Source organism: Pieris rapae, chromosome 16, assembly GCF_905147795.1.
Source record: "Pieris rapae chromosome 16, ilPieRapa1.1, whole genome shotgun sequence".
In the NCBI taxonomy this organism is placed as follows: domain Eukaryota; kingdom Metazoa; phylum Arthropoda; class Insecta; order Lepidoptera; family Pieridae; genus Pieris; species Pieris rapae.
The window spans coordinates 4470333-4482679 of NC_059524.1; the positions used below are offsets into that span (position 1 = coordinate 4470333).

Below are 12347 nucleotides of genomic sequence, written 5' to 3' on the forward strand. Positions count from 1 at the left end.
ATAACTTAAAATGTAGCCTAAAAACTACCTCGCAGTTGGTGTACGTAATAAGTTATAGAAGTTAAGTGAAAATTTTCGCCCACTGGTATTTGTTTGAACTACTAACATTGTACACACCTGTGCGTACTACGGCCATAGTTGGAAAAAGTCCCTTTGTACGTAATCTCGGCGATCTCAGGCTATATTCACCTAATAAATACTTCCATTTCCGAATGTTTCCGAACTTCGCGGATTGTTATTGGAATAGAGGACCCACATATATTAGGTGCCCGGTTATTGCATTTGGCATGTGCTTTCACTGTCTTTTCGATTGAATGGCAACAATAGACGGAAATAATTGATGTTATTCGATTTTATACAAACTTGTTATTCCTATTTGATTGAAATATATGATATGATGATTGTAAATGTGCTTATAATAATGTTAGTGTAATATATACAAATCTTCTTTTTGTCAATTGTGTATTTGGCTCTGAAAATTTATGTTTTTTTAAGATTTTTATTTAATTTTAAAACTTAGGTTTCGGTACATTTCACATCGAACGAAAATCTGACATGGTTTATCCGTCGCTGTTAGTGCTCACTTAATTGTTATACAAAAACTATTAAAGCAGATACAACAGGTATACTTAACAGGAAAAAGTGAATAAAGTTAGGTAGTATATTTGTAACTATCTATGAAGTGGTTTTTTATCTTACTGCTAAACTTCTGTTGAAATGATAACAAGTGTACAAAGTCATATCTCGTTTCTTATCGTCATGCTTAGCAAAGATACATCTGAAGCGTAATATCTATTTTTAGTCGAACGCCTTTACAAATTTATTGATATAATGAGCTTTTTACTTGGTCGGTCCATTTCGATATGATATGATAAACGCACACAATAAACGATTGACTTTAATGTACAATATATTGTAAGATTAATTTCTTATTTAGACATAAAAATATTCAACAACATTTCATCACTAAAACATGTTACATAGAGCTAATAGAATTACGAGAAATATGTATTATGTTGTAGTATTTAAAAAAATAATTGCAATGGTTAAGTAGATTGTGCTAGTGGATTTTATTATAGAAGTTGACACAAAGCACACATAGTCAGTCCGAACTTTTCTTAGAATTAGATAATTGATCAGTACATAAATACTATTTGTATAGAGTATAAAAGCTGTCGTGTAGCAATTTTTCTATGCTCTCTTTCATGACATTAAGCTCTGCGATGTATAGCGCTAATAGTAACAAGTGATTGGATTAGTTCTAACGATAACAAATACCCTGCCTCGTAAAGCCGCTAAATAACATGTTTTAGACCATGGATTAGCAGGCTATATATAACTAGCTAATCTCGGTAGTGGCTCACTCTGATATTCATTAATTAATATTTATTTAACACACACATGCGCCGTTTATGTTAAACAAAATAGCACAAATTTTAGTCTCTGAAAGCACGGACTATCTTCGTATACGTTATTAATTATGCGTCGCAAAGCTTTCTGTGGAGTTCGTCAGTAGTGGTATGAAGTTTTTGAAGTTAATGAAAAATATTCTTTGACATATACGGCTACAAATTGCTCCAAATTCGTTTTGTTTTGTTAATATGTCTTTTTAGCGTTGGTTCATTCCTGAGTGCATCTTCTCTAGGATATGATTTTTTTGCATTTATATACGTAATATTATAAAATTTGTCTATGAGACTTAGTGAACTGATGTGCAAAATACAAACCTTTATTTGTTTAAAGTACTGTTTAATGTTGATTTTTGATCAGTGCTGATCTTGTTTAAAAAATATCGAAGCATTGAAAGCCTTACAAACTCGAAACTCAAAAATTTCTTTATTCATATAGGTAAACTTGTACACTTATGAACGTCAAAGAAAAAAGAATTAAATTAGTTTTTAATTTACATTGACAACCAGTTCGCAAGTCAAGGGCGTAGAGCGGGTAAGAAGAACAGGCAAGAAACTTTCCGCCACTCTTTTCAATCGCCAAGTTTTAATACAAATTGTTTGAACTGGACAAATCAATCCCAAGGATTAGGATCATTTAAGTATTCGTCACATTTATAAAAAAAGGCTTTATTAATTAATTTACTTTTAACGAGGCCTTTGAATTTATTTAGTAAAGTTAAGTTCTAGAACGATTTTATAAGTATAGATTACAAATATTCATTGCAATGACGTCTCGTTGGTATTTAGCTTGAAATTATAGTTCTGAAGTTCCGTTCCCTATTATGAATTAGCATGTCTGCAGTTGAAGTTTGAGTCTTCTTTAATTCAAACTTGGAAAACTTTTACTGCGTTTTTTTAGCTTTCGATTAGTTCTATTTAATTGGCTATTGCACCGTCTTTTGTTTTTATTTGCTTACAATAATCGATTACCTTGTAACAATGTCTCTGATAACATCTGTTTTTTAGAGTTTTATCAATTGTAATACGTTAATACTGCAGTTTAAAAGTGTCAACATTTGCAATTTCAAGAAGAGAAACCATAATTTTTCAAAGAAAATTGTCCTATCCAAAGCTAAACAAATATAAAAGATTTACACAACGCAAGGCGACAAATGCAGACCGCAGAGTTGGGACGATATTCGGTGCTAAATCTCACAGAGTACATTACAGTTTTCCAATATCTAAAGCAAAGTGCTTGTCGGCACTGCGCTCCACTAGAATAACAAAGAATCGCGCAGTTGAAATACAGCGCTAATGGATAATAGTATTTGAATGAGAGTGTTTGATTGAGAACTGCTAAGCTATAAAAAATCGACATCTTGATGTTCTTATTAAGGAGTAGCAACGCGCGTGCCATACTACATGAATTAGTGCTTTATTTGATCAAATTGTTAATTTATTTATTTATTGCACCAACAAAGTAGTCAGTGATACATGCATGTAACACAAACATAAGCCAAGTGCTACCCCAATTATAGGCGCATACAACATTCTAATTATTATGAAGCTTATACACTAAAATATAATTAAGATAAAATAAAAAAAAATAAAAACATTACAAGATTAATTGATTATCTGATAAAATCTCAATTACTAATCAGTTTTCACATTTCTCCTATTCTAATTTCTCTTGCCATTTTTCCTGTGTTTTGATTATGTTGTAATTGATACTACTGCAATTACTCTTTGCACTGCTGCAAAGAAATTTTGATACGACAAATAAACAATAGTAGATACACGTGTATATACTCTGCGTCAATATAATATTGGGCTTAAAGGCCCCCGACGGCTGATCACCGGTAAACATACAGAAATGTAGCTCTCGCCCCCCGCGGGCCTTGCCGTCCCACGTAAACACTTGCGAGAAAACTCGATTCAGTTTTATAAGTTAGAAAATAGTGGAGTGATTCAATGTAGGGAACGTGGGGGCTTAATTCCGCACAATCAATCAAGGCGGCTGATGAGGGTGCACGATGCAGAGGCCGCACTACTTAACTCGTTGTGCCAATCGATACACGCTATTGATATGGATTGGCAAATTAATTCGGTTAGTTAATTACTCGCACGCCGAACTGAAAGGGTAAATAAATATTTTATCTCTTGTTGAATTTCCATAAATTTAAAATTACTTTGAACCAACCCTATTTGGCAGACTTCCATTGCGAGTTGGATTTTATTTTTACCCTATCGAGCTATTGTTTTCATAATCGTCATATTTTAGTCATAACAAGCCATTTGCATATCGAATTACGTAATTATTTAACGGGACGTTTTAGGTATGTTATTTTATACGTGATTAATGTTTTTAGCAGTTATTTCATTTTAATTGTTGTAAACGTTTAGGCTTTACGTAAATACATCGGATATTTATTAATTAATTTAATAATAATATAAAAATAGATTGAATGCCTGTACATCCATTGTTTTTTTTAATAAGGCCGGCTACGCACTCGCGAGGAGAGGGCATTGAGTGTCCATGGGCTCTTAATCACTTAACATCAGATGAGCCTTAAAAAACTGAAAGTAACAGTCATAACGTCCTTCTAAACGTCGTGGAGAATTTATTACTCTTTTAAAAGAAATTATTATTCTTATTTATTATGATCGAGCGAGCCCTCTGGTATTGAGAGTGTCCATGGGCGGCATATCACTTAACATCAGGTGAGCCTTCTGCCCGTTTGCCCCCTGTTCTATTAAAAAAAATTAATCCCACAAAAATACTTATACACTACATGGGGCACAGCAGGATATTTTAAAGTTAAACATAACCAATGTAACCATTAATTGTAATCAAAACTCCGTATTAAAATACTTATACAGCTTAAATTTGTAATATAGACACTATAAGCTAGATAAATTAAAGATTGTACAAAAATATCAACGATCAATTAAGCTAAATCGATTTTCATAAATATAAATCTCATAAACATCACTGAATGGTCTTATAGGCTTCATAGTAAGTCAGCGAGAGTCGTGATGGTGCCGCTCTGATGCCGAGGTATATGGCGCGGAAATAATCCTCACGTAATACTAGACTAAATGGCTTGGAATTAAACAATTAGTTGTTTTCTTTCTGCCTCGTCAGATAGAGATTTGCCCTAGATTGCGCTTGCCATTGTCATCAGTTTATATGCCATGTAACAGTCTTTCATAGGAGCTACATCGTAGTATGCAATAATGTATTTTTATAATGCCTTTTATTTATGTGAAATACGGGTTGGACAATTCTGAATTACCTGCTTTAAGATGATATACCATTGCGAATTATACCATTCAGTACAAATGTTTGTTTTACGTATAAATAATTCTTATACCATTTCAATACTAGTATTTATGACGATAATTTATTAATGTTATAATATTGATGAATCTATAATTTGTAGTTTAAACTTTTATAATTATATAAAGAGTTGAATTAACAAATCTCTGCATTCCGGCAAATCCTATTCGACGTTTTTATGAAGCGAGAATGATTTGCAATAGGACACATGCAATGTGTTTCAGTGTCTGTGAAATCAATTGTTAAATGTAAAAAGTATATATATTTTATTGTATATTTATTTTACATAATCAAATGTTTTCCAGTGTTTGTAATATCAATTGTTATAATGTGAAAATATATGTATACATTTTATATGTATTACATAATGAAATATGTATGTATATTATATATATAATACATATGTATATTACGAAGCCTATGTACAGATTTACGGGTACTGGGGATGCTGGTAGTTACTGCTATGAGTCGTATCCTTTTATAGAGCGCGTATCTTTTTTATAAAACAATTTTTATGTTGGGTATAAAGCTCGGGACAAAAATACAATTTAAACTAACAGGAACACTAAACTGTGTTTTGTCCAAAGTACGCTACATAACCACTGTAAATCTCAAGATACACTATCCATGAATCAACACAATAAATAACACTAATGAGTCACAGACATACAAACATTAAAGAAAAAACCTAGAATTTCGTACCCTCCCAATCGGATATAGAACTGGTGAATTTCTGGCATCATTAAAAAATTCAAAACCATATTCGCCTTTTATATAAATAGATATATATATTTTTATTATGTGGGAGTTACAAATTACATAATGTACCTATCCAAAGATTTATCGAGATAAAAGCATAATTTTCGGATTAAATTAGCTATTTACAAGCGATCTATGAACGTTGATAGTCTGTTTTATAAGTCTTATTTATAGAGGTAAGGGCAGGCCTTTGATGAGATAAATGTTGCCCCGGCCCTTTATTAATGTAATGTTTTAATTAGAGTTAAAAAGGTGGGTTCAGACTGTACGTTATCTCCACGGTATCAGTAACCTCCCAAATTTCTTTTCACAATGTTCCCGTTGCCAAGTTTCCAACTCATTGTTCTTATCTTTATTTATTTTACTAGTGTTTTTGTTTGCCGGGTTTATTTCGAATTATGTAGTTTATCATGTCACAAAATTTTAATCTTCCAGTTTAATATAGCAAGTATTATGTTCTAAAGAAGAGGTGCGAAGAAGTGACTAGGTTTTTGTGTCAGTTTTATGTATTTATTTTCTTTATTTATTTATTAACACTTCGTTGGATTACGTAAAAGAAAACAACAATTAACATAATTTAATGAAAAGCAACTGGCGGCCTTATCGCTTTAGAGCGATTTCTTCCAGACAACCACTTCTATTATACACCCTCTGTATTTGCCGATGAGTAGGGATGCCTACAAGTTTGAATTGATTGACGTGGAATAAGTGATACCTAGAAGATCTTATGTTCCAAAATAAACGTATTTTATTTTTATTTATTTTTACAACAATTGAAAAAAAAATCACTTCTATTATACAACAATTGAAAAAAAAAAATCCAGATGAGTGTACTCCTGGGAATTCAACGTAAATAATACGAGATAGACATTAGATAATTGGAGTACAATGTTTTGTCGCGCTTAGTAAATTGTCACATGAGTGACGTAGACAAAATATTATATAGCCACGTGACGTTATTACGATTACGAACGAACCGTTCACCAAAAAAGTTTGAAAATCTTGTCTTGGTTTTAAACACTTCATATGCACCAGTGAATAAATATAGAATTTTCCGGACGGTTATGCGCATTTTACATACTTAAATATATTTCTTTTGAAAATTTACTTAAAAAACAAATCTTAACCAATAAAAATCAGATGCAGCATCTTATTTGCTTGTTGTAAGGTGGAGATAACGTAGGCATCTTGAATGCCCCTCAATCAATATCCAATCATGTCTTTAAAGATGGCGCCACATCCAACTCGTATCAAAAGTCAATATAAAATCCATACATACATTTAGAATTGAGTTTGAAACGGGAATAAAGAATACTGCCAATACAACATTTATATATATAAATCACGTGTCACGTTGTTTGTCCGCGATGGACTCCTAAACTACTGAACCGATATCAATCAAATTTGCACATCGTGTGCAGTTTGATCTTACTAAAAGATAGGTAGCTAAAATATCAATTTATACCCGCAATATTATTGCAAATATATGTTTATTATTTAATACAACTCTAACAGATGGCGCTGTGTTAAAAGTACCAACGTTTCATATAAGTTCTCCTACCGTTTCCCTTAAATAGTTTCCTGATATGTAATATAACAAAAACCTTAGGCATAGCAACGCTTGGCCGAGTCTGCTAGTATTTTATATAAATAATAAATCTAACTTTTTGCTGTCGTAACATTGACTGATTTCAATGTTATGATAATTGCTATCATTGTGCTTTGTGGCTACGTCTACGGCTACTACGGCTAATACGGCTTGTACCACGTGATCGTGATACAAAACGTTCGTGGATTTAATTTCAATTAACATTCGTAATCGTAAATATATATTGACAATTTCAATGCAATAAATCACGTCTTATAGTTAGCAACAAACAGTTAATATTTGCAGCCCGGTAATAGTAAAGACCGCACCAATATTGGTGTAATCAGCGCTAAATCGATTATTGTACAGATAACCTCATTAGTACCTTGAATTATATGAGCATTTAAATAATTACTACGCTTGTTAAGCATATAATTATATTGCAGGGATGACATGAATTACCGGCTGTAATGGTCATCTATACGCCAAGGGGATTAATATTTAATGCTGCTATTCTGTACGGAATTACTCTGACGCTGTGGTTGAGCTTCCACTGAATTACTGCCTAATAGCTAGACTCAGTGTCGAGTTGTCGATACCACATTCTGTCCAGTTAAGCTAAATTGCATAAAGTTTAATTTCAGTTCGCCTATGTCAAATAGAGTTATTTATTTGCTATTTCATTCAAACCAATAAAGTTTCAATGAAAGCACTTGTTTATATATTTACTAGCTTATTTAGGAGCTGTACGTAATGAAGATAAGCCCTTAAAGAAAAGACTTTTTTTACCGGATTGAAGCTATGTATTATTGTAAACTTATAATTATTTAACAAAATTTTAAATTTATACGACGTTTCGCGTGCTTTACAGCGTGCGTGGTCACAGTGACTGAAGACGGTGTTGAATGTAATGAAAGTATACTGGGATACTTTTTTGAGATATTGATTGAAATAATTATAAGTTTACAATAATTCATAGTTTCAATCCGGTAAAAATGTGTTTTATTTATATGTGTAAAAGCTATGTTAATAAAAGACAATACTAAGATACGCTCTATTATCACTTTATAAAATTTCTGTATATTGAAATTGGAATGAAAACGCTTGTGAGCGATAAAGCCGCTCGGTGCCCTCTTAATTATTTGAGGGCCTTGGTCGTTTATACAACGTAGTATTGAAAAAATAAACTCTGAATTTATATACTTAGAATTATAACCAAAGTAGTCTTTGATGTTGTTGATTCTCAGTATCGTGTACCAAAGTTAAACAAGGCTGAATTAACACTAGACGACGTTATTTTAGAACGTATTTAAGAATTTCCCTGAAATTTCAAATAACATTCAAAAGCTTTCATAATAAACGTTTATTTGGGTCGCTACCAAATTAATAAAGAAATGACAGAGCACAACAATTCTCTTAATGTACTCTCACAGAGCCACACAGCGCAACGTACCGCAGTGATTATGTTAATGACCACGCTTTTTACCTAATACACAATTATCTGTATACTCTGCCCGTGGAGCGCATCCTAGCTTAGATCTGGCGTCTTACGTTGCCCGTTTTAATACCAGAGACGCTTATAAATTATGCAAGTCTCCATAATCCACACCCTAAACGCCTTCTGCGTCACGTCTATTATTCATTCGGGCGGTTTGATGTTTTAGAAAATTGTCGCTGCCTAGATGAGTTTGGATTGGCACTCTTTGTTCCTCAATGACGATAGTCAACGAAGCGTCGCGATTCGAATTCTGGAGACAAAATTACTTATAGGTTGTGGCAACCACTGGAATTACTTTTCTCTGATTATTTTCGCAAACTATTAAGTGAGCTGTACCGTCTTCTAACGCAGTGAAAAACATTTAGTGAATGCGTAACCAAATTCTGTATGAGAGAGGTTGACTTTTTTTACTGAGGGGAATGCATTTCCGCACAGAGTGTGGAACTTGCTGTAACCCACTAAACCGTGAAGTGATGGGGGGAGAACCAATGTAGTGCTTCCTCATATTTTACAAATTTGTGACCTGCTTTTTCTCACCTATAGCACAAATTGCTACGGTTTACCCTGGATGAGCAAGATATCCTTTTGTGCCTGATTTCTAAACGTTTGGGTGTGTTGAACAAGCGTTCTGCTCATGCTGTATCCTCTTTCAATCCCTATATACCTAACTTTGCTACACAGTTTTCCTTATTTGACAGGGCAGCAATTATATGTATTCGGCACCCAAATCCATAAATTAACTTAATATGTTCTTTATATCCCGAATAGAAATTAATTCAACATCAAAAAAATACGTTGAAATCTCATATACTCAAGAAAAATGAATAGAAGCAAGAAATATTGTTATTTATAATTTTTTAATACATTTTGTATTTAGGATCATTCTTTTTTTAAGGAATTCTGTTAATAGTACTCGGTGACTTTACCTGAATCAATTGAATCTACTAAAACATATTTTAATATAATTTCAGGACTCGGATGGAGATACGCCGTTGCTGGATGCGATATCGAAGAAGCGTGACGAGATATTAACCTTGCTGTTAGATCATGGAGCAGATATGACGCTGACAAACAATAACGGCTTCAACGCCCTGCATCATGCAGCTCTTCGTGGAATTCCAAGGTAAGATTCAAAATTAGAATTAGGAAGCGACAAGGCCAACATAGCCCAACATAGCCCAACAACTAGTCACGAAGTGAATATGTTGAAAGAAAGACTATTGATCATATGTTCTCTTATGTTTTATATTACCATGGCTGAGGGTATGGAACATTACAGTTACAGGATTTATAAGATAAGTTGTCTATGCTTAATTTATGTTATATCTGTGTAAATTTTGATAATGTTATCTGATATATAAAGCGTCCTTTGAAATATATTTAACATATTATTTCTACGAATTTAATTACGTGAAGCTAAAAGTCTTGAACATGTTATTACGAAACGCCTTGAGGTGTCTCTTAAGATATTTGTGTTTAATGTAATGAGTGTGGGTTGATGCCAGCTTAAACGACATCTGAAAATATCTAAGTAACAGTGTGTCGAGCTACTAATATCAAATTTTGACTGTCTCATGCCATCTTGAATGGAATTACAATGATAAATAAAAAAAATCAATGGCGCTACAACCTTTTATGGTCCGGGCCTCAGATTTCTGTATCTGTTACATGACCATTTGTTAATTTAATAAGCAAGTATATATCAAGATGTCATATGAAACACGGTGTAATGGCTGCAACTCCTTACAAACGTTGTGTAAAAAAACTTGGTGATTAAAAAGAGTGGCGGAGAGTTTCGTGCCAGTACTTCTCTTCCGTTCTATGCCCTTGATTTGAGAAATGGCATTTAATGTATACTTCTTTTGTTGACGTATATAAGCGTACATTATGTTACCTACATGAAAAATGATTTTTAATTTTGTTTTGATTTTTATATAAATATATAGTAGGTGATCAGCCTTTTGGCCTGAGGCACTCCCTCGACTTTTTGGTTCTTAGGCAAGTCGGTTTCTTCACGATGTTTTCCCTCACTGTTCGAGCGAATGGTATTATAAACATAGAAAGAAACTCCATAGTTGCACAGCTGCGTTCAGACCTACGACCTCAGGGCTGAGATTCGAACGCTAAAGCCACTAGGCCAACACTGCCCTACACAAGCATATATCATAAATACTACAAAACTATTTATAATTGCATTACTAAATTCATCGTTTAAGTTAAAAGGTCAAATGTTACAAATTCATCCAGCAAATGCTTTCAAAATAGAAGTGCAAAAAACATACAACATACAATTATATTCTTAGCGTAAGATGAAACTGACTAAATTCGCTTTCCACAAAAAAAATCTTTGAACAAAAATTATATAAATGTATACAATAAGTCCTTTAGCTGAATCCAATACAAAGCTAGGTAAGCGTATTTTATGAATCAGTAAGCAAAAGTAACGCAGAATAATGAATCACTGGGTACAATCGTGCGTAAAACGGTTTATTTGTTGAGGGTCCGAGAGGTCCTGTGCTATAATATTCAAGTCACGAGATACGTCCTAGGGAAATAATACAAAATGAGCTACGTGACCGGTTCATTATAGTGAAACATAGCGGTCACCTTGTGCCTAAATCCCTTGAAAATCAAATAAAAAATTATTGTCTGCCGTAACCTAATATGCGGATATCAATATAAATGAATGGTTATTGGCAAAGTCCAAGTCAACAGCAGATATTTTAGATGTTTCGGTGTAGAAATAAGTATGCCTTATATGGCCTCGTATGAAGGCCATGAATGCCTAAACAAAACGTGTTTGTATTGCCAGCGATTGTATTGGTCCGTGATGCAATGATTTGGTTTAATAGTCTCATATTTTTCCATACCAATAATCTGTTATCTAACGACCCTGGGACCCTTTTTTTTAAATGAAAATGACGCGTGGACTGTGGGGACACTCAAATCCCACATCCTTAAGATGGTACCTCGGTGGTGTACTTCGAGACCCTGGGACACTGCCCAAACTGTAGTGAGCAGTTTCCTAAAGGCGCTGAACTTATGTTTTACGCACAGGCCAAATCGAGTATACTTAGCTTATTCTATATATCTATACGATCTTAGAAAACATGACCATATTATACATTACATTGTAATATAATATAAGAAACCTAACCCGTATAAATATAATAAAACTCGAATATAATTTTACAACAAAGACGAAATCAGACTGAAATTTGTCACAATGTAAGTTTTTCTACGTTTTAACTGTCTCTAAGGTATTTCAAACTTTTAGCTAAATTCTTTTTACCTTGTGAAATATGACCGTTCTTTGAGTTAAATTTAAGATTTACGACATAAAATATGGAAATGAAATGCCTCGTGATGGTAAAAGTAATAACGGTATGAGAACATTCTTGGAATGCTGATCGATTTTCCTTTTGAATATATAGGATTCGAATAAATCTGATACAATAAAATGTCGTAAGTAACATATTAATCTTTGCATAAATAAAGAGCAGTGTTGGACTGGTGGCTTGAGCGTGCGACTCTCATACCTGAGGTCGTAAGTTCGATCCGCGGATGTGCACCAATGGACTTTATTTCCATGTGCGTATTTAACATTTGCTCGAACGGTGAAGGAAAACATCGTGGGGAAACTGACATGTCGTAGACCCAAAAAGTCGACGACGTGTGTCAGGCACTGGAGGTTGATCTCCTTCTTGCCTATTAGATTTAATGATCATGTAACAGATTCAGAAATCCGAGGCCAAGGCCTAAAGAGGTTGT

The 12347-nt window shown here is 33.4% G+C and overlaps 1 protein-coding gene across 1 annotated transcript in view; it reads left to right on the forward strand.

Moving 5' to 3' along the window:
- The window catches only part of LOC110999642 (E3 ubiquitin-protein ligase MIB1), a 122383-nt gene that overhangs the window by 33794 nt on the left and 76242 nt on the right, over positions 1 to 12347 (forward strand). The window contains exon 11 of the mRNA XM_045631583.1: positions 9548 to 9699. Within this exon, the coding sequence (XP_045487539.1) occupies positions 9548 to 9699 (152 nt within the window). The remainder of the gene's footprint in view (positions 1 to 9547; positions 9700 to 12347) is intronic.